This window comes from Calliphora vicina, chromosome 5 (genome assembly GCF_958450345.1).
Source record: "Calliphora vicina chromosome 5, idCalVici1.1, whole genome shotgun sequence".
In the NCBI taxonomy this organism is placed as follows: Eukaryota; Metazoa; Arthropoda; class Insecta; order Diptera; family Calliphoridae; genus Calliphora; species Calliphora vicina.
This window is the reverse complement of record NC_088784.1, coordinates 87,746,678-87,771,472: the sequence shown is the minus strand read 5'-3', so window position 1 is coordinate 87,771,472 and position 24,795 is coordinate 87,746,678. Positions and strand designations below refer to the sequence as shown.

At 28.2% G+C, this 24,795-nt stretch overlaps 2 protein-coding genes across 6 annotated transcripts in view; one reads left to right on the top strand and one right to left on the bottom strand.

Moving 5' to 3' along the window:
* The first annotated feature begins 5,687 nt into the window (after positions 1–5,687).
* NKAIN (Sodium/potassium-transporting ATPase subunit beta-1-interacting protein) overlaps positions 5,688–24,795 on the top strand; it is a 106,637-nt gene continuing 87,529 nt past the window's right edge. For all 5 annotated transcript variants that reach the window (XM_065514185.1, XM_065514188.1, XM_065514186.1 and 2 more), the window contains exon 1: positions 5,688–6,173. In XM_065514185.1, the coding sequence (XP_065370257.1) occupies positions 6,120–6,173 (54 nt within the window). In that variant the 5' untranslated portion in view covers positions 5,688–6,119. The remainder of the gene's footprint in view (positions 6,174–24,795) is intronic.
* On the bottom strand, positions 9,894–12,657 carry LOC135959745 (piggyBac transposable element-derived protein 4-like). The gene is made up of 3 exons (XM_065510778.1): positions 11,330–12,657; positions 10,330–10,348; positions 9,894–9,920 (listed from the first exon to the last, which is right to left on the bottom strand). Exons 1-3 carry the CDS (start codon positions 12,655–12,657, stop codon positions 9,894–9,896), a joined length of 1,374 nt encoding a protein of 457 aa, XP_065366850.1.

Sequence of the window (24,795 nt, the reverse complement as noted above, 5' to 3'; positions counted from 1 at the left end):
TAATCAACGGATGAATAATTTTTGTGTTGAAAGAAACAAAAAAAAAATACCTAAATGAAGAAAATTTCAAATAAAACAAAATAAATTATGACGTAAAGAGGTGCACATCATAAATAAATAATTACACAAAAAATTGTTTTGAAAAATTAATAAAATTTTAAATTAAAATAAAAAAGAAATGACAAAATAAAACGTGCTTGTGAATCATACAACAATAGCAACAAAAACTCTGCACACACACACTCGCATACGACAACAACAATGAGAAAATCATGAAAAGTTCAAAAGAAATTCTTAAAGAAAATTAAAACAACAACAGCAACAAAGAAATGTGTGTCTTGGTATTTTCTATTGGTGTAGGTCAACAAACCTGTTAATAATAGATTAATTAGAAATGAAAAAGTGAAAAAAATAACAAATATTCAAGCATTTGCTCAAACATAAATATTTCGGCAGTTATAAAAAAAAAGAATTTCAAATTTCATAACAAATATGTACTTAGTATGTTCTTTTAAAGTTTTCTTTCTCCCTTTTAAAATCGCCATCATAGGTACTCGTTTTGTGCAATTCCCTTTTGTACTAATAAGTTGCTTAAGTACTTTAGTATTTAAACATTTCCCCTCCCTTCTGTAAACCGAATCAATGTAACGTTTTCGTTTTAAAAATGAATTTGGTGTTTTATAAATCGAATCCTTTACTTTCGAGTAAAACAATTGGAAATCATTCCAAGACCATTTTCAAAAGATTTTCGAAGATTCACAAAGTTGGTTGACGAAAGTTGTCCAAATAATAGCTGGTTGCAATCCAAAAAATTTCTTAAGAAATTTGTTTTTTTATAGAGTGAGTCAGAAAAAACTTATACTTGTATTAAGTTTAATAAAACTTAATCTGTTCAATATAAAAATTCTCAAAAATACGCAAATTAATTCAAATATTGTACAAATTCATTAAACATTAAAATATTGGCATATTATTCTGTATTTATAAATTTATCCACTCTTTCCGGAAATCCTTCCATTACAGATTTTATAGTTGCTTCCGTTACCTTTTTGAACGAGGTGGTCTACTTACGTATAAAATCGGACATGAGATTTCTTTCCAGTGTTCTTTAAATCCTTTTTTATAAAAGCCTTTCCACAGGCTGAAGTTCTGGACAGTTGGGTGGATTTGCCTCCCATGGTACATGTGCTTTTTTAAGAAAGGTATAAGTCATTTTTGTAGACACTCCGTAATATATATTTCTATGTTTATCTTGTCTAATTTCACAAATGATTGGCTTATCTTGCCATAACTGCAAGTGGCTTGGCACACAAAATACTTTTTGAGGAACATGCCTTCGAGAAGTTTCCTATTTAAAATCAGCAAAATCGGTCCACAAATGGCTGAGATATGAGAAAAAACCAGGACAACCTCGATTTTTGACCACATATATCTGGATTACTAACCCCCAGTAACACGAAGTATGGTTATGTTTTAACTAATAGTTATACTGACAGTTTTCATACAAAAATAATTTTAACTGACAATATAACTATTAGTTAAGGCATAACCAGACTTCGTATTAATGGGGGTAAGTCATTAATATCTAAGGGCACTGCTACACGTTCAATATATATTCTGATATTTGGATCGCGATCCATTTTATTGGATCACGCAAAATTAGGTTATTCTGCAATTTGGATCGCGATCCATCAATACTGCATACTACACGTTCAATAAATATCGCGATACTGGATCGCGGTCAATATATATTGAACGTGTAGCAGTGCCCTAATGATAGATATTTCAAAGACCTTTGCAACGACGTATATAAGACCATAGTAAGTTGGACCTACAATGTGTCAAAATCGGAAAAAAAAATTTTATCCCGAATTTTTTTTCAAAAAAAAAAATTTCAAATTTAAAAAAAATAAATTTAAAATTACAATTCGAAAAAAAATTTATTCCAAAAAATTAAAAAAAAAAATATTTAAAATTTGTATTTTGAAGTATAATTTGGTGAAGGATATGTAAGATTCGGCACAGCCGAATCTATAAAGATTTTAAAATTTAAAAAAAAAAAATTAAATTTAAAAAATTTAAAACAATTCGAAAAATTTTTTTTTCCAAAAAATTTAAAAAACAATTTTGGAAAAATATTAATTTTGTTTACCTAAAAATATTTAAAATTTCTATTTTGAATTACAATTTGGTGTAGGGTATATAAGATTCGGCACAGCCGAATATAGCTCTCTTACTTGTTAAAAGCTAACTTGATTAAAAACATAATAATTTGTTGGATCAAGGATAAGTTTCGGCTGGAATAGGCTCACTCTTTACAAGCTTACGAATATATTGAAACTCCATTTACACGGAGTTCATGTTTACACCTAGGTAATGACTTTGCTAAAATTCATCATTTCGAATTTGAAGCTGCTGCTTGATATTGATATTTTTTTGATAACATTTGATTATTCCTCCATCATTCAATCTATTGATGAGGAGAATAAAATCGTTTTAATTAGCGTTAACATTACTTTATTACCATTTCGAATCATTAGCCAATCTTGTATTTTATCCATTAAAACCTGAAATAATTCAATCAAATTAAGACCAAATAAGAACCTTAATGAATTCTACCAAAAAAGTACAATTGCACTCGTATGTTATGTACTTATGGACATCCCTATTTTGTGGCCACATGAACTTGTTTCCAAATTTGTTTAAATTTCTGTACATGAGAGCGTTTAATAAGTGTAGTATTACCGAGTGTTGTTGTCTTTTTGTTTAGACAATTCAATAATCTACTTCGTTGGTTTGATATTTTACTTTACTCTCATTATCTACATTGTAGATTCTATATATGTATCTACAGAAGAAGCAACAACAATTGTTGTTACAAAAACAAACTAAAGTGCTACTTTTGTACCTTTCCTTTGTCATGGTCTTTCTTGTTTTGTTTTGTTTTGTTTAGGTTTTGTTTTGTCTTGGTTGTTTCTTGTCAAACGTTTAGGTTTTGTATGGAGTGTTGCCGTTACAAATTGTTTATAATGTCATACATAATTGGATAATAAAAATAACCTAAAATATGCATACTAGGTGGGCAATTATTTTGGTATGTATTTGTATTTAAAAAAAACAGCTGAAAATTTTATCAAAATCCAATAACGTTTAGAGGCTGCACATTTTATTTGAAGTTTCGTTTTTTAGGTCAAAGTAGCAAAATTTTCAAAACAATTTAAAAAATTAAATGTTTTTTTTTTTGGCTCAATTTAGTATTAAAAAATTCCCATTAATTTCCGGGAATGAACAGATTTTTGTTAATATTTTGTTTAACCTAACTTTGACCCAAAATTTCAAACGTTATCAGATTTTGTTCAAATTTTCAGCATTGGATTTTTAGATGACGGAGAACAATTTTACAACAATTGAGTAATTTTACACAAAATTCACAATTTAACATGAATTATGTAATTTTACGCATTTGTATGTAAATTTAACACAAAATCATTGATTTATATAAAATATGTGATTTTACAAATTACATGATCATTGAATTTACATAGAATATGTAACTTTACACCGAGTATGTAATTTTAAATAAAATATACAATTTTACGCATTTGTAAAAACTGTAAAATTTTACACGATATATTAAATTTTACACAATATCATTGACTTTACATAAAATATGTAATTTTACACAAAAGCATTAATTTTACGTAAAATATGTAATTGACAAAAAATATGTAATTTTACATAGAATATGTAGTCTTACATTTTATATAAAGTGTGTGGTTTTACATAAAATATGTAATTTTACAAAAAGTGTGTGATTTTACATAAAATGTGCTCTTTTACATAAAACATGTAATTTACATACAATTTATAATTTTACACAAAGTGTGAAACTTGACATAAAATGTGTAAATTAATATTAAATTTTACACAAAATCATTGATTTTACATTAAAAATGTAATTTACACAGAAGCATTAATTTTACATAAAATATGTAATTGACATAAAATATGTAATTTTAATTTTTACATCTTACATTTTACATAAAGTGTGTGGTTTTACATAAAATATGTAATTTTACAAAAAGTGTGTGATTTTACATAAAATGTGCTCTTTTACATAAAACATTGAATTTTACACAAAATGTGTGATTTACAATTTATAATTTTACACAAATTGCGAATGTGTAAATTAATATTAAATTTTACACAAAATCATTGATTTTACATTAAAAATGTAATTTACTTAAAATGTGTAATTTTACACAAAATGTGTAATTTTACACAAAATGTGTAATTTTACACAAAATGTGTAATTTTACACAAAATGTGTGATTTTACATAAAATGTATAATTTTACACAAATTGTGAAACTTGACACAAAATATGTAAATTAATGTAAAATTTTACACAAAATGCTAAATATTACACATGGAAGTATCGAAAATCCAAAAATTGCAAAGTTAGGCATACATAAATAATAATAATAGTAAGAGATAAGCAAGTATAAAAGTTTATATAAAAAATACTTTTATACAAATTTTCAATCTCCAAGTTTTTTGAATACATTGGCCCATAATCATAGTCAAACACTAAAGTCGGTTCTTTGTAAAAACAACTTTAAAATAAAAACCTTCTTTTTATTAATTTGCAACCATAGTCAAAATTAAAGGATGTTTTAAATTGAACCGACTTTAACTGGGTGCCACCGCAAATGTAGAAAATGTTTTCATACAATATACAACAAAAAACAGACAAGTGGCAACGCTGAACAGCTGACATACAAAATTAAAAAAATGTAAACAATAAAAGTTGTGGGAAAATGGAAAAGATAAGATTAATATCATAATTACGACATTTTGGTACTAATTTTATTGATAACTGTTCAATAATTGCAAAATCTCTACCAATATCTTGTACCTTAAACATTTTTTATTTTGTGACGAACTTTTTTACTCGGCGAAGAACAGCTGATGCTGTTGTTAAACGAGTTAAAACCAACTTCAGCTAGTTTTACATTTAGAGTCGACTTCAGCGTCAGAAGTATACTGTAACTTGTCTATGATAGATGTAAAGTCCACTCTTAAGTAAAGTCGAGTTTAATTCTCCTAAAATGTACTTTATTTTTGACTATGATTATGGGCCATTTACTAAATCCCTTTTTAATTTGTTAAATTTGTGGTGCCCTTGGCAACACTGCTGTTAACCATTGATTGTTTATTCTCTCATTTACACGATCCGTTAAAAGAAAGACAACAAAAAAATATGAATAATGGCTGGCTATCACACGAACAAACCTAAACAGCATTTTTAGTGTAAAGTGGAATAGTGTGAGTTGTGGTTGTTGAAGTTGTGTGTTGTTGTATTTTTTACCTGAAAACACAAAAAAAAATATAAATAAATAAAGAAATATAAATAATACTACTAACGAAAAAATATCAAATATAATTTGAGTCATAACAAAAATTCAATATGGGCTTTTCGTAATTTACAAAGAAATTTATTAGTAATATATCAAATTGTGTGTGTTTAAATCAAGTGCAAAAAGAATTAAATGGAAATGAAATGACATCAAATTAAACGAAAATTTAAAGAAATTCTACTAAACTGTTTTCATTTTTTAAAGATACTAAAATAAGTCTACTATTTTACACTATTAGTTCATATTTGTTTCTTTTTTCCAGTTGTACATTTTTTTTTTATAAAACAACAACTTGTTTTACAACAAAAGCAGAAGTTTTTCTTCATCTTCTTCAATTACTTTAACTTCGTTCAACGTTTTGCTTTTTTTTTGTTTGTTAACAAGGAATCCTACGAAGTCATTTAACAACAAACATAAATATTAAGAAAAAATAATAAACCGGAAATACCCTTGAATTGGCTTTTCTCTCTTACTCTCACATTCTCTTCAAAGAAGTCAATGAATGTAATAATGATGTATTGACTGTGTCGCGATCCCAGCAACAACATTTAACAGCAGTAGCAGCAACAAAAACAACAACAATAAGTAGTCAATATCAATCAAGTACTAGTAATTCAGGTGTTTCCAGTGAAATTGTTTTTTTCATTTAAATTTAAATTAAACTTTCTTTAAATAATCTGTATGGTTTAATAATTATGTCATGGGATCGTGTACGCGACGACACTTTTTACTATCAACATGCTTTCTTCAAATGGTAAGTTGAATATTATTTTATTTCCAGACATGTAAAATATGTACAATTTTCTTTGTTTTTTTTTTATTTAATTTATCAATTTCTTTTTCATTTTACTTTTAAACGTTTTTTCAATGGAGTGGTTATTATTTTTACAATATTGAGGATTTTTTTTTTATACAAGAGTGCTACATGCACTGTGGTACGAGGATGTACAAAATATATGTTCAAATTACTTTGAACAGTATGAGGATCAAATAAACAAAGTAGAGTGCAAAAATTGATTTTTGATACTTTTAAAATTTTTTTTGTCTTGGACAATTTTGTGCCCAAATTTGAAAGGTTTAATAAGGTCAAATAAATTAGCTACCCAAAAATACAATTATAAATGAAATATCTATTAGAAAATATGTTAAGAAATGTTTTATTTAAGAAATAATTTTAACAATTTTGTGACCAAAAACTAAATTTCTATGAATTCCGCCAAATTCAAATCGGTCCCCACTTCAAACATTTTTCAATCTCAATTAGTGTTTATTACAGGATCATAAAATTTTATGATTTTTTCTTGGTATCAAGTTAATAATTTATATTTAAACGTCAATGATTATATTAAATAGAACAACAATTTTTAATTGGACTTTTTTTCAACATTTAATTTTTAAATTTTTTGGAAAATATTGTCACTTTGAACTTCAAATAAAATGTTTAGCATTTGTCCATCACTTCTCAAAAGTGCAAATAAGGACGATCCTAATATACAAATATCAAATTAAACATAGAAATTTAGAACCACAAAGGAACAATTTCGGGAAAAATTCTCGTAGTCTTTTAGAACTTTCGATTTTTTAAAAGGTTTGAAAGTCGACTTTTTTCAATTATCACTTAATTTTAATATATGGCTGCTAGATTTATTAACGAGAAACAAGCATTTTATAAAATTTTTCTAAAAAAAAATTAGTTTTGCCTACTTTTTTTTATTTAGTCGACCTTTCGACTTTTTTTTGGTGTAACGTAATTGATTGTTGGGCTTTTTTCTGAAAAGTCGATTTCAAACAATAGACTTATAGAATCCTAGTCTGGATAAGGACAGTATATGGTCTAATATACTTCATTCAGGTTTGGTCACATATTCTGGGAGTTTTCGACCGATGCTCGCTTCAAACGAATCAGTTGCGTTCGGTACAGGTTCCCTGTATTGGTCTGGTCAGATTTCAGCAGCTCATAATAGAAAGGAACCTTTGCTCCCACCAAATTCAGAGAACTACCTTAGCGCCATGGTTATTTGGCTTTGTTGTCGATTCGGGATTCACCTACGATCACTTGCGCTTCGGGTTATCGTAATGAATCCATTTTTCAACGCAGGTAATGATTCGGTGTATCATAATTACGGACATGCAAAATCGTCTTTCAAGATATCTCGGCTTCAATTCTTGTGTTAGCCAATTTTCCTGTTTTTGAGTGAATCCTGCTGCTTGTTTTGAAATTGATGCTTCAGTAGCTCCCAATGATTTTGCAAGCTCTTGTTGAGTTTTACAATAATCTTCATGGAGTAGTGCCTCCAATTTTTGCTCTTCAATTCGTATGGTACCCAATTTCCCTGCTTTTGGAAAGGACCCTTTTAATCCCACCAAATACAGAGCATTATATTAATGCCATGGATATTTGGCTTTGGTTGCGATTCGGCTGGTTGGTCGGCATTCACATACGATCTCTTACGCTTCGGCTTATCGCAATGGATCCATTTTTCATCGCTAGTAATGATTCGGTGCAAAAATGATTTTCTTTTATAGCGTTCAAACATCATTTCGGACATTCAAAATCGTCTTTCAAGATCTCTCAGCTTCAATTCGTATGATACTCAAACTCTCAAATTTTTGATGAATCCTGCTGCTCGCAAACGTTTTGAAATTGCTGCTTGAGTAGCTTGAAATGATTTTGCAAGCTCTTGTTGAGTTTTATAACAATCTTCATGGAGTAATTCCTCCAATTCTTGGTCTTCTAACTTTTTTGGCTTGCCGATCTTTGTCTTCCGTCAAAATCACCACTTCTGAACAGCACAACCCATCTCTCGCACATTGAAATCGATGGAACACATTCATCATAAGCTTTGGTGAGCAATCGGTGTGCTTCTGCAGCACTTATTTTCAAATTAAAGAAGTAAAGCAAAACTTCCCGCATATGACGCTTTGTTGGAACAAAATTCAAAATTTTCGAAGCAAAAAAAAAAACTTTGTTGTTCGTATGTGAAGCTCGTATAACCAGCCGAATCGACTGGAAAGCCAAATATCCATGGCGCTAAGGTGGGAGCCAAATGGTCGTATCTGTTATGAGCTGCTGAAATCTGATTAGACCATCACAGAGAACCTGTAACGAACGCAACCAATTCGTTTGAAGCGAGCTTTGGCCAAAAAACTTCCAGACATGAAACAGTAATATTCCATAATGACAACGCTAGGCCACATGTAGCAATACCTGTTAAAAAGTATTTAGAATGAAGTGATTGGGAAGTTTTACCTCACCCGCTTTATAGTCCAGACTGTGACCCATCCGACTACTATTTACTTCGATCGAAGCAGAACGCTCTTTCTCGGATACGCTTCAATTTGGAACAGAGTATCCGATATTGGCTTGATTCGTTCTTGGCCTCAAAAGATGTGGAGTTATTTTGGCACGAAATTCATGTTGCTAAATAGATGGGAAAATAAATTTATATTTTACAAATACATATTTCAAAATAAAAGCTAAAAATTTGAATAAATTACTCATTTTTAAGTCATACACCCAATATGTTTTCATATTCTTATTTTATATTTAATGTTTTTCCATATTTTTTTCCACATACGTTATTTATAACTCATAACTCAAATTCTATCTAAAAACATAGGTTTTTGACAACTGAGTTAGGTCTTTGACAGGAGAGTTTCCGATCTATGTGTATTTATTTATTTATCTATATCTAAAACGTATTTACAACGAAGTTATGTTCATTTTCTTTTTTATAAATTTAAAAATTCTGACCATTATTTGTTTATTTAATGATTATTTGTATTATACCCCTTTGTTACCACTGTCAAAACAAGTTTCTATGACTAACTCATGACTGCAGTGACCATAGTCTATGGAAAATAAATTGTGAAATAAAAATGTTAAAAAAAAACTATTTATTGATGTTTATTGACGTCTAATTTACGCAGCCAGTAAATAAGCTACTGGCTCATATAGATATATATAGCAGTAGATGTCAGCCTGATGACGGCCAGTTGATTCATAAAAATACAACGTAAGAAAGAAAAGTAATAAAGGAAATATTTAATCTTAATGAAATATTTAAACACATTTCAACTAAAGTGCACTTAAACATTTGAAAGGATTTTGCCCATGAAATTTAAAAGTTTTAATGACTGCCTGTAAAGCTTTTAAAGTTTAGAATGATGAAATTTGTTTGAAGATTAGAATTTTTTAGATTTTGTTCATACATATTTATATCGCCAGCTTAGTTTTCAAGAGTGCTAAGTCTATTTTATGAATTTTACAGAAGAAACAAAAAACTTTTTATAAACTGTCTTTTTATCATTCGATTTTAAGCATCTTTTCTCACGAAAGTTATACTTTTAACAGGCAAAGTTTTTTTTGTTTTAAACGGACTTAACATTTTTTCAAAATAATATTGAAATATTATAATTAAGGTTATCATATATATATGACACATTACTTGTTTTATATATTTAATATCTGATTTTATATAGATATATTCCGTTTACTGTTCTAATATGAATCAGTAACTGTTCTTGTTTTCATGTTTTAAATTTTCAATTTCGAAACAAAAGAAGCACATCAAATGTTCATGAATCATGATCCATAGTCATGAGCAGCAGCAGCAGCAGCATATCGTCAGCATCTTTTTGTGTATCATTCATGTGTATCACAACCCATCCCATACATCCATCCATTTAAAATGTTTTAAAACGTCATCAGTAGCATAAAAATTCATTATCATGAACAAAGACATCATGTTGTCTGTTTCAGTATTATTTTTTTTTTTTTAATTTTTTATTTGTTCCTTTTATTGTTTTATATATTTATTTTCTTTTTGCTACAACTGCAAATGATTTGGTGAAATTCAATGCAGAATTTGTATCTGTAGATGTGTCATGTGCATATATACTATGTGGACATGTTTAAACATACAATAAACGTTTTTATTTACAAGTAGTTCCTACAATTTATATGCAAACCAAGTCAGTCAGTCGTTTTCTCTTCCTTTTTGCCTTGTGTTTTAAAAGAAAAATATTGAATTTACAATCGGGTCAACAGGCTGCACAAGCAAAGAGAAAAAGTTACTGAAAATAATGTGGTCAAAATATATTTGAATGTATTTACATAAGTACTCTTTTTTAACTTTGCAACAAAATACAATTTACTTTAACATAATAATAAAAAAAAAACTTTGAAAATAAATATAAATTTATGAAAACAGTTATTTTTCTTAGCAAAAAGAACTTTTATGTAGTTTCGGATTTTCGAAATTGACTTCGAATTTTCAAATAATGTTTAAAATAAGATATTAATTAGTTTTCGAGCTTAATATCGAATGTAATTTCAATATTTTTTTTTAAATATCTTAAAAAAACAATATCTCTTTTTGTTGCTAACCCTTTCGGCCGCACATAAATTTAGCTGTAGCTACCAAGAGAATCACATATTTTTTTCATATAAAAATTAAGAGCGGCAATTCCCGCTTTTTGATCGTTTAATCATTTTTTTTTAACTGTGGTTCAAATGACGGGAATTCCCGCGATGTCGGGAATTCACGCATTTAATTTTTCAATGATATATGTAGCAGTGTATAACAAATGGCGGGAATTCCTTAAGGACGGAAATTCCCGTCATTTAGTTTTTTGAAGTTTATTTAGCTCCCAGAATATAATTGCGGGACATGCCGTCATTAATATGAAGAAAAATAAAAAAGTTTTTTTAAAAAGGTATCTTTTATTTTTTATTAAAAACTATACTTTTATGCTAACATTAAATGATAATTTTAAATTAAAGCAGTTTTTTATTGAAAGCTTGTTTCTGGGAAGTGCTGAGTACTCAAATCTATTGAAGGAGATTCTACTTGTGGCTTTAGATGACGTCCTTGATATGTAATTCACGAGATCCTTGCCTTAAAAAAAGAATTCCACACAGCCATATCCAGGATATGAAACAGGACCTCTTTATACCATCTAATAGTTTTTCTTGCATTATAAGCAACAACGTCTATTGGTTTCATCTGCTTTTGGCCTCTTCTATTGGATACTTCGATAAGACATGGGTGATGTGCCGTAGTTATGGATAAAACATCGCGTTTGTCCTTCCATTTTGTAACGTAAACATTTCCAGTTCTTCTCCAAATCATTTCTCCATTCTTTAGTTTTTTAGTGGTTATACATTTAGGATTTGGCTTGCGATTAAAACGTAAGGTACCCGTGGTGTGGGTTTTGTAATGAAGTAGCGTTTGAGACAATTTAACGCTGTTGTAGTAGTTATCCATAAATAAATGGTGGCCACGGTTAAGAAATGAATCCATAAGTTTCAAGACTACAGTTTTTGTTTTCGATCCTATCGTATCTTCTATAACTTTTCCTGCATAAATTTCAGCATTTAAAATGAAGCCATCATTTGATGTAAGTTCATAAAACTTTATGCCGTACTTAGCACGTGTCCCTTTATTGTATTGCTTAAACGATAGTCTTCCTTTAAAAAGCATTAGAGACTCATCTAAGGACAATTCTTTATTAGGTCTGTAGTTATTTCTAAAACTTCTTAAAACTAAATTCAAAAGCGGTATTACTTTTTCCAGCTTTCCTGTCCATTTAACTTGCTCATATGACTCGTGGTAACTAAAGCATCTTAGAATTTGCTGGAAACGTCTTCCAGACATAACAGCCGCAAATACTAGTTGGTAGTACAATTTATTTTTTGAAAACATTTTTTTAATGGATGGTTTTCTGTTCTGGCCCTGTAGGAGGCACAAGCCCAAAAATTTAAGCATTTCATCTTTTGATGTTTCAGGAAAAATTATTTTAGGTCGCTTTCTTGTCGACGGTTTGGTATCATTATTTTCCAATTTTTTTCCGTAAGCATTGCATGAAGAAGTCAACAAATTAATTATGTCTTCATCAAAAAATTTTTGAAATACCATTCGCGGAGTTGCGTCATTTTGAATTTCGCCACAGACGCCCCCTGATTCGTTAAATGGAAACGATGGTATCGACTTTGTATTCTCATGCCAAATTGCATCAGATTCATTACCATATGTTTCAATATATGTAGAAAGTGTATCATCATCCTCCTGATAAGAATCTTCTTGATCAGATTCACCTAGCTCACCATTATCATCGCTTACATCGCCGGTGTCGTTAGAGCTCGAATATCCTGTTAAGTCATCATCCAATAACATTTCCTCTTCAGAATCTTCTAATAATTCAGACACCCACTTTTGCAAATTTTTATTTTTCATTTTTTAAGAAAAATACGTTATAAAACCGTTACAAAATTATTTTTTATAATTTTTTTATCAGTAAATTAGTTTATCAAACTGATTACACTCAGAAACTCAACTAATTTTACGTACATGTATTTCTTATGGACGTTTGACGGGAATTCCCGCAATATATTTTATGGTGGACGTTTTTACACAACAAAAAAAAAACCAAAAACGTACATCTTTCTCCCAAACATTTTTCCAATAAGAATTTGTTGAATTGAGTTTTGTTTCTCAGAGTAAGTATTTTAGCACTATAGCAACTCTCACTGCGTCCAAAGAAAAAACAAAAATCAGCTGTAATAGTTAAAAAAATTGTTGTGAATATCAGCGGGAATTCCAGTCATTAGTTTTTTTAAGGACTAGTGAATGACGGGAATTCCCGCATTAAAGCCGAAAGGGTAAAGCCAATTTTTTTATTTTGTCCATTAATTTTTAAAATTTCGAAATTAATTTCGAATTATAAAAAATTTCTTAAAAATATTTTTTTGCTTTTTGTTCATTTATTTATTTTTATTATTTCGAAATTAATTATGAACTTTTAAAATGTATTTTTTGGATAATTTTCGAATTTTCAAAATAATTTTTAAAATAAGATATTAATGTTCCTCAAAACCATGATTTCAATTAATTTTCGAGCTTAATATCGAATTTTCGAAAGTAATTTCAATATTTTTTTTTAATTGTTAAAGCCAATTATTTTATTTTGTCCATTAATTTTTAAACTTATTTTAAAATTTTCGAAATTAATTTCGAATTTTCAAAAATTTCTTAAAATATTTTTTTTCCTATTTTGTTCATTAAACCATGATTTAAATAAATTTTCGAATTTATTTTAATTTTTTTCGAAATTTTAAAAATTTCTTTTTGGTTAATTTTCGAATTTTAAATCAACATCGATTTTTCCAAATAATTTTTAAAATAAGATATTAATGTTCCTCAAAACCATGATATTAATTAGTTTTCGAGCTTAATATTGAATTTTCGAAAGTAATTTCAATATATATTATTTAAGTATCTTAAAAAAACAATTTCTGTTTTTGTTGCTAAGGCAATTTTTTTTTGTCCATTAATTTTCGAATTTATTTTAAAATTTTCGAAATTAATTTCGAATTTTCAAAAATTTCTTATAATATTATTTTTGTCATTTTAAATCATTTTCGAATTCTAAAAAATAATTTCCAATTTTCTAAAATCTGTTTAAATAAGATAAAATTAATGTCTTTGTATTTGGTCCTTAACACCATAATTTCTATTAATTTTTAACTAAATATTAGATTTTCGTAGTTAATTTAGAATATTGAAACATCTCTTGAAATAAAAATAAACCGTTTTTGTATTTTGTTACTCAAAACCGTGATTTCAATTTATATTCGAAATTTTCGAAGTTAATTTAGAATATTGAAACATCTCTTGAAATAAAAATAAACCGTTTTTGTATTTTGTTACTCAAAACCGTGATTTCAATTTATATTCGAAATTTTCGAAGTTAATTTAGAATATTGAAACATCTCTTGAAATAAAAATAAACCGTTTTTGTATTTTGTTACTCAAAACCGTGATTTCAATTTATATTCGAAATTTTCGAAATTTTTCTTTTTTTAATATTCGAAATTAATATGGAATTTCCAAATAATTTTTGAATTTTTAATGACTTTTAAATTAAAAAATTGTTTAAGTATTTCGTCTTCAAAACTATTTTGAACTAAATATAAACTTTTCCAAATTAATATCGAATATTCGAAGATCTCTTGCAATAAAACAAACAGTTTTTATATTTTGTTACTCAAAACCTTGATTTAATTTTCAAAAAAATAAAAATTTATTTTTAATTTTTCGAAATTAATATGGAATTTCGATATAATGTTTGAATTTTTAAATGACTTTTAAAATAATTTTAGTATTTCGTCTTCAAAACTATGATTTCAATGAATTTACCAACTTAATTTCAAATTTTCGAACATAACATCGAATTTTCCAAAAAATTTTAAAATACATATACATACATATGTATTATATTTCTTTTGTGTTTGTTGCTTTATTTAAAATTTTCACAAATCTACAATAATCTACTAATAATCCAGGATTTCGTCTATCAAAATAAATTTCAATTAATTTTCGAACTAACTTTCAAACTGTCAAAATGAATTTTGAATTTTCAAACAAAAAAAAGAAATATTTTTGTATTTTGTTCCTAAAATTTAATAAATTTCGTTTTCAGTGAATTTTTCAACTTAATTTCAAACTTTCGAACATAATATCGAGTTTTCAAATTTTCGAAATAAATTTCGAAAAAGAAAACTTGTTTTTATATTTTGTTCCTTATATCCAGGATTTCAATAAATTTTCGAACTACGAAATTAATTTTGAATTTTCAAAACCCCTTTAAAGTATGAAAACAAAATTTGTTATTTTATTTTGTTCCTACTTTTGAATTTTCAAACATAAAAAAGAAATATTTTTGTATTTTGTTCCAAAATATGAATTTTAAAAATATCTTTCTTTATATATTTTGTTGCTAAAATATAAAATCAAGATTTTTTTGGTACATACTTTGTTTTAAATTATTCGAACTTATTTTCATATTTTCAAAATTAATCTCGATTTTTAGAAATTAAACAAAAAAAAAAATACACTTTTTGTTCATAAAAACTGTGATTTCAAATAATTGTCGATATTATGTAAATTCTGATTTTTGAGCGATAAGACAATGATACTTAAAATAAGAAAAACTAAAAATTCCTTTTGTATTTCGTTGCTTAAAAACATGATTTCAATTAATTTTTTAGAACTTAATTGAAGATTGTATTTTTTTTATGAATATGAATTTTCGAAATTTAATTTCGATTTTTTATTTGTTCCTAAAACCTCATGATTTCAATAAATTATCGACATTAATTACAAATTTTCGAAACAAATTTCGAATTATTTAAAAATATTTAAAAAAAACAATGTTTCTGAAAATTTCGACAATAATTAAAAATTTTCGAATTTTCAAAAATTTCTTAAAATTAAAAACAATGTTTCTTTTGAATTTTGAACGATAAAACCATGATTCTTAAAATAAGAAAAATAAAAAATAGTTTTCAGGCTTCGTTGCTTATAAACATAATTTCAAATAAATTTAAAATTTTCGAAATTAATTAAAAAAAATTCATAAAATTATAAAAATTAAATAATCTTTTTTTTTTTGTAATTTGAGGCTTAAATCCATGATTTCAATTAATTTAAATTTTTAAAAATTTCTTTAAATAGAAAACATTTTTTATTTCTAAAACCATGATTTGAAGTAATTTGGACATTAATTTCTATAAATTTCATGTTAGAAATTACGAATCTTCCTAAATATTGTGTAAAACAATAACACTATAGAAAAACATTTTGTTCGGAATGGTTTTAATTCAATTTCAAGTCTTCATTCCGATCGATTTCGTTTTAGGTTCTTCAGATTCCGTGTAATTCTGTATTTCTGATATCAATTTGACAGCGTTTTTGGTACAGGAATTGTCAAACATTTTAGAAAAACAATTAAAATAAAATATCAATTCCACCTTAAAAACTGAAAGAAATTTGTATTTAACTTTTTCGTAAGTTTCTAATTGAATTTCAGTAATTAATTTTAAAAATTAAATAAAATCACAATTTAGGAATAAAATACAAAAAAAAAAAAAAAATATTTTGAAAAATGTTTGAAAATTTGAGAAAATTGAGTTCGAAAATTTTAAATTATGTTGGTAAATTCATTAAAATCATAGTTTTGAAGACGAAATACTAAAACTATTTTTTATTTTAAAAGTCATTTAAAAATTCAAAAATTATTTCTAAATTCCAAAATAAAAAAAAATTAAAAAAAATTTTTTAATTTTTTTATTTCAACAGATTTTTGAATATTCGATATTAATTTGGAAAAGTTTATATTTAGTTCAAAATACTTTTGAAGACGAAAAATTATTTCAAAATTCCATATTAATTTCGAATATTAAAAATAGAAAAATTAAAAATTTCTGAAATACAAATAGAAATTTTGTAAGTATGTATAAATTGAAACTTCTGAAATACAAATGGAAATTTCTGAAATTCAATTAGAAAATTCTGAAATTCAATTGGAATTTTCTGAAATTTAATTAGAATTTTCTGAACTTCAATTGGAAATTTCTGAAATAAAATTAGAAATTTCTGAAATACAATTAGAAACTTCTGAAATACAATTGGTGTAGAATATATCTTTTACCGCATAGTGGTAAGTCCATATCAAGTTTGTCATACATATAGTATATGTATTTTAATCCAAATAGGTTTAACCTATTTTGTTTATTTTTGAGCACTTGAGTTATATCATCATCAAATTAACAATTAAAATGGTGAAGGCAAAGTCATTAAAATTGTGGCATTATTTGTAAATATATTTTAAAAATAGCTTTGTAAACCCGTTTGAAATATTTAATTTATTTAAACTATTTCTAACTGGAAATGTTTTTGATGAATACCGTTATCATTCTAGAAATGTAACAAAATCATTTAAGAACATAAATTTTGTTACAACAACAAATGACAATTGCAATTAAAACAAACCGCTGTCACATGTCTGTCACTCGTGTTTTATAATTTAAACTGTGTCTGTCTGTCTGTCAGTTTTTCGATTGCGGTCTGTAGCTTGCGGTTGCTATTATAATTAGAGTGTCCTCGTCTTTGTTTTTAACACATACAAATTTATGTGCTAGAGTATGAGTATTTTATGTACATTTCTTTTTACTGTTTTTCCCATTTATATCTTTTCCTTTTTCACTTTTTTCCTTTTTCAAAATTTGCCAAATGTCCACTGCAGCAGTAATGCAGCAAACCATACATATACTCAAGTAAAAATCTTCTAAAAGACGTTTGTCAAAGGGCTTTTCTGTGTACATACAGTGAAATAAAATAATATGTATCTGAGCTTAGGATGTTAAAACTTTAGAATCAGATACTAAGTACTAGTACTATGTATTTATTTGCTTTTAATATTTTGCTGTTATGATCAAATTAGATTTAAAATATTCATTCAAATGACCCATTTCAATTTAAGGAAATAAATCTTATTAAAAAATCATTAGATTCAGCACGTATTTAGTGAGTATTCTTTTTAGCATTTTATTGTATTTGCTGGCCTAAGGCAATCTTAACAATTTCAATCACATTTTTTTTAGCTGTTCACATGACTACACATTCATTCACACATGCAGATTCTTAGGCATACGTGGATATATGGGCAATTCCATGGATTTGGAGGAACAAATTTATAAAAAAAATGGATGTAAAACTTAAAAATGGGAAAGTTTTTCAAATGTTTAGCTTTTATTTTTAAATATTTGTACAATACAAATTTATTGAAAGTGTTGGCCATTGTTAGCTATGACCTTTTCCCATCTTTCTGGCAAAATATGGATTCCGAGCCAAAAGAACTGCTCATCTTTTGAGGTTAAGAACAAATCAAACCAATTTCGAATACTCTGTTCTTCATCGATCGAAACAAATAGTAGTCGGACGGGTCACGGTCTGGACTATAAAGCGGGTCAGGCAAATCTTCCCAACCACTTCTTTCTAAATACTTTTGAACAGGTATTGCAACATGTGGACGAGCGTTGTCATGATGGAATATTAAGGTTTCAATGCTCGCTTCAAGCGAATCAGTTGCATTCATAACAAGTCCCTGTGATGGTTTGGACATATTTTAGCAGCTCATGGACAGCAACTCGTCAAGCAGCTCAGTTGGGTCCATTCAAAACTGATCCCGTTGTGATACCCAAGAGGTAAACAGCAGGGTACTTATAATACGTCCGCTGTCTCCTAGGTGAATCAACCATATTCTCTGATAAAGGAGTGCATTCGTCTTAGATTCATACTTGATAGCTCATCTAAACACGATTGGAATGGGGATCCGAGGATACGTTTGTCAGATCCGGATATTGACAGAATAGGTGGGACTCAGTCTCCTCCTCTACTTTGTTATGACAGCTTCTACGTAGGCCCAGTCTTCTAGCATGTGTCCCAATTATACAGTATCCTGAAATAAAGGAAACAATTATCTATTTACTCACGACGAAATTCCATAAGTATATTCATCCTGCCGGCATCATATTCGGCCCAACTCGTTATAGCACAGGTGGATTCATTGGTCCACCTGTTTTGTGCAGAGTCATAAAGTCCCTGCTGTACAACCATCTTGCATTTTGCAAGGGAAATATCAGTAAAGGGATCGAGCGCCTCCTTATCCATCATCTTATCCCTTTTGGTCAATTCATCTGCTATACAATTACCCTGGTTTCCAACGTGTCCAGGGACCGATACAAGCGTTATCTTTCGCGCCATGAATATTTGGCTTTGGTATCGATTCGGCTGGTTGGCCGGGCTTCAAATGCGATCTCTTATACTTCGGATTATTGTAATGGATCCATTTTTCAGCGCTAGTAATGATTCGGTGCAAAAAGATTGGGTTTTATAGAGTTCAAGCCTAATTTTGGACATGCAAAATCGTCTTTCAAAGTCTCTCAACTTCAATTCATACGGTACCCAATTTCTCTGCTTTTGAATGAATCCTGCTGCTTGAAAACGTTTTGAAATTGCTGATTGAGTAGCTCCGAATGATTTTGCAAGCTCTTGATAGCACCAAATACAGATTATACCCTTAGAGCCATGGTTATTTGGCTTTGGTGTCGATTCGGCTGGTTGGTCTCTTACGCTTCGGGTTATTGTAATGGATCCATTTTTCATTGCAACTAATGATTCGGTGCCATCATTTTCTTTTATAGGGTTCAAGCATCATTTCAGACATGTAAAATCGTATTTCATGATCTCTCGCCTTCAATTCGTATGGTATTCAATTTCCCTGCTTATGGTTGAATCCTGCTGCTCGAAAACGTTTTGAAATTACTGCTTGAGTAGCTCCCAATGATTTTGCAAATTCTTGTTGAGTTTGACAACAATCTTCATGGAGTAATGCCTCCAATTATTGGTCTTCAAGTATTTTTGGCTGGCCTAGCCGATCTTTGTTTTCCGTGTCAAGATCTCCACTTCTAAACCGCACAAACCATCTGTCGCACGTTGAAACCGTTGGAACACATTCACCATAAGCTTCGTTTAGCAATTGGTGAACTTCAGCTGCACTTTTTTCTCAAATTAAAGAAGTAACGCGAAACTTCCCGCATATGACGCTTTGTTGGCTCAAAATTCGACATTTTCGAAGAAAAAAAATTGTTATTGTTTACACTAATATTCAATAACTAAGTGAAAATAAATGACAGATATGTATCCTTAAAATTGACATATAAGTTATTAAAAACAAAAACCGAGTTCAAAAGAAACATTTTACCATGGAAAGCCCCATATACTTGCTTGTATTTAAGATGCTTTGTAGCCTCTAGTTAAGATGTTGTTGGTCGTTCGGTCGGTTGGTTGGTTGGTTGGTTAGTTTTTTTTTAAACGAAATTCATTCACAAAACTTTTCTTATAAACACTCTCAAACCAGCTGCATACAGGTTTATTTTCAGTTTCAAAGAAAACATTCAGTTTTTTTTTTCGTCTAAAATATTTCGTTTTCTCATATAAAAAAGCTCTAAAGGCAAATAAAATAAGAAAAAAAATAATATTAGTGGCCCCATTTGTCTGTGAGCATGAGTGTGTTTATATTTCCTCTTGTTGTTTTATATTTATTTCACATTTTTAAAGTGATGTGTGGCTGCCACGAGAGAGTTTAAGAGTCAGGTGCAGCAAGCGCAGCAGAGCAAACATAAATATCATTTTAAAATTTTTATTTTAAACTTATAAAAAAATAAAACTTAATACTGTAGAAATAGTTATTTATGTCAAGTTGTTGGTTTTTTTTTTCTATAACATAATTCTTTTATAACAATTAAATTAAAGACAAATTTTATTTGATTTTATTATAACACTTGGAAGGTTTTATTGGAGTGTCATCATTGCAATGGAAGGTAAACTTTGAACTGTAGAAGGAAAGGGAAATTTGAGTATGTATGTTGAAAATTAAGTTTAAATATAATCATAGGGGATCAGGATAGACAGTCGATATAAAATAATGATTTATACTGCACAAATGGCTTCAAATTCAATTAAAAAATACAACATATATTTCAATATTTATTATGGTTTCTATCTGAGATTATATGTAAAAAATCACATATTTTTTTAAATTTCCACACCTTTGATATCTTGTTACCATTAAGTAGTACTAGTTACTATAATAGTTTAACCCTGATAAGATTAAATAATATAAAAAATGTCTTTCGAAATATTTTATAAATTCTTATCGTTTGCATAAATGTTTAGCTTGATTTAACATTAAAAAGCTGAAACCTGTAACATTGTCAGCATTTTATACATTTATTTCCAACGTTTTCTAAACATGATTTTTTAAACTCCAGCAATCACTACAATGTTTAATGATTTGCTTACGATTAACAAAACTTTTACATTCTATTTCCTAGATTCATATACATACTTTCACTAATCATACATTTCACAGAAACAAAACACTAGTTTTACATTCAAAATATGATGTATACAAGTAGTTTTTATCAGTTAATATTAATATTTCGTGATTTTTATTTAATATAAAATTTTATATTGTGTTGAATCATTTCAATAGCAACAAATAAATAAAAATAAAATAACAAACTTCATGCATAATTCTAGTCTTTGTCAATATTTTTTTTTACGAAATTTCCATCAACTAAAACAACAACAAAATGAATTATTAAACAAAAATGACATAAATTATTTGAGTAACAATAAATTCTGAGAATTGTTTAGATGCAAGAAAGTAACTATGGGGGGGTGTTCATTAGAAGAAGGAAACTCAAAGTAAAATAGGTATTTTGAAATATTCCAATACTTTATTAATTTGATTTTTGAGAATTCGATATTTGAATTTCTCAATATTTGAGAATTGATTCCTAACATAGATAAATACACATAGAGCGGAAACTCTCCTGTCAAAGACCTAACTCAGTAGTCAAAAACCTAGTTTTTTCTACTAATACATTCTCACCACTTAGGTTTCTGACAACTGAGTTAGGTCTTTGACAGGGGAGTTTCTGCTCTATATTATGATTCCTTGTGCTTAACAATTGCTCATATTTGAATAGCATTTTGAATTTTTCAATATTTAAGAAACGATATTGAAATTGTAAGTGAAGCCCAGCAGAAACTTCACTTGCGATTTTTTCAAATTTTCAGTTTTCATTTTGAAACATTTGTACAATATAAATTTATTCAATGTATTGGCTGGTAGCTATGACCTTTTCCCATCTTTCTTTCAACATATGGATTCCGATCCAAAACAATTGCTCATCTTTTGAAGTCAAGAACGAATCAAGCCAATATCGGATACTCTGTTGCAAAATTAAGCGTATCCCAGAGAGAGCGTTCTTGAACGATCGAAACAAATAGTATTCGGACGGGGCAAGGACTGGACTATAAAGCGGTTGAGGCAAAACCTCCCAAACTGTTTTATTCTATTGAAACTTACACCATATACAGAGCATTACCTTAGCACCAAGGATATTTGGCTTTGGTGTCGATTCAGCTGGTTAGCCGGGCTTTACATATGATCTCCTACGCTTCGGGTTATCTTTTGTAGCGTTCAAGCTTTATTTCGGACATGAAAAATCGTCTTTCAAGGTCTCTCGGCTTCAATTCGTATGGTAGCCAATTTCCCTATTTTTGGATGAAGACTGCTGCTTTTAAAAAGTTTTAAAATTGCTGCATAAATAGCTTCCAATGATTTTGCAATAATCTTCATGGAGTAATGCCTCCAATTCTTGGTCTTCAAACTCTTTTGAATAGCCTGGATGATATTTATCTTCCATTTCAAAATCACCACTACTTTATCGCACGTTGAAACCGATCAAACACATTCACCAAGAGTAATCAATAAGCTTCAGCGGCATTTATTTTCAAATTAAAGAAGTAAAGCAAAACTTCCTGCATATGACAGCTTCTTGGTACAAAATTTGACATTTAAAGCTTGTTTTCAAGCACTTCCAACATTGTTTGGATCAAGTTCAATTTCATTCAAAAATTCTCTAATAATTTATTTTAATTCCTACACCAGTTATGTGAAAATTTTGAAAAACTCAAATTTTGTAACAACCTTGATCAATCCAATTGAATACCTCTACTTACATATCTATACGGAAGTTATCCATAAATTTATTTTGTTTTCAAAATCAGTATTATTTTTCTCTTTAATTGGAAATAATTTATAAACAATTAATAAGTAGTATAATGGAATTCAAAAAGGTAAAAGCCAATGACATAAATCATATAAAAAACAAATAATATTTATTATGTATACGGAGTTATTATTAACCAAATATCCTTTTATGGCGAGTCACGTACACACAGGGTTTATGATTTTATGAAATCTGATTTTTGCTTTGACATTAAAACAATCAATTCAATTTGTGTTTAATAAGAAATAAAAACTAAATGTTAGAAAAGAAATAAAACCAACCATAAAGAGAATTATTTAAACCCTGAAAGACAGACAGACATTCATACAAATGGATTTTATTATGGACTTAACTGTGTTTTTTCAAGATTTTTAATTACATATTTTTCTGTTTAATCAGTTTTTCTTTCTTTTTTCTTAATATCTATACAAATCTTTAAAATAAACATTCAAATGTAGTCACCAAATTTCTGACCAGCTGAAATTTTCTCTGGGAATATTTGTCGTTATCCATATTATACTCTAATCTTGTGTTTAGGCTTGAGTGTTACTAAATAACATAGTTTCCATTCATTTTAAATTGTTTTATCATAAAGTGTTTTCACTTTTAAATCCTCACACAAAAAAGAATTCAATACAATCTCTTTAATTTCTAAGTTAAGCAAAGAAAATAAAGTACCTGCTTGCTGATCTTAAATACCTCATTATTGAAATGTTCTAACATGATAATGTTTAAACAAAATTCTCAATTATGTTTATTTTCTACCTGTTTCGTTTGTTTTTAAAGTAATAAGAAGTAAAAGAAAATTTCCCATCATAAAACAAGTGTAAATCTGTTTATTATTTTCGACAAAAGTCATAACTAAAGAATAAATACAAAATAAAACTAGAATTATATTTATTTATTTCGATACTATTTAATACTTTTTAATTCTGTATCAAACCATAGATAAATACACATAGATTGGAAAGTCTACTGTCAAACACCTAACTCAGTTGTCAAAATTGTCCTAAGTGAGCAGAGAATATACTAGTAAAATGCGTGATGAGTTTGAGACATTTTTTGTTTAAGTTTTTGTTGTATTTTTTCACTGAAAAATATTAAAGTTTTTCTCTTATTGTATTGAAAAATACAACTCTACAAATATTGAGTAGTTTCTCTTTGATAGTGAGTACCGAGAAAAATATATAGTATTGAGTACTGAGTACCAAAATACTCAATATTTTCCCATCACTAAATAAAACCATTTCAGGTTATACCTAAAGATTTGATAGGACTACATATGTCTGTTTAAGAAAATGAACAAAAAATGACTGCGAATGTTTGTCCTACAAATATTCGAGAACGATTCGACACATGTTGAGTCTGAGGCAGCAAAAATTTCATTCTCCGAGATTCGATAACGACAATAACGAATCATTACATAGAGAAAACAGATTCGTAGTAGCAACCGAATTTGTGGCCAATCGATTGATTCGGTTGCACACATAGAATTTTTCAGTTCTATCAACAGAAAGTCAGTTGATAAAGAAGAATTTCGGTTGAAGTAAACAAACTTTTATTATCCCTTCTAAAATTTGGTAGCCAACGCTGTAAAATTCGATCACTTATTTCGGTTGCTATCATGAATCTGTGTTCTCTGTGTAGCGATATCGATAGAGATTTTTTCTCTATAGTGAATTCTCTAGAATTTCTCGAATTTAGCTTTTGAAAAATTATCAAGAATTATTCGTAATTGTGAACATTAATATTTTATTAATTTTACGAACCAAATTGTTCGAGAATTATTCGCTTTTTACAGCCCTATGCTCCTTATAGGAACAACAGGAATTAATATATAAGAACGCGACATTCGTTTGCCATAGGTTTTGTCGTTCTGTTGTTTCCA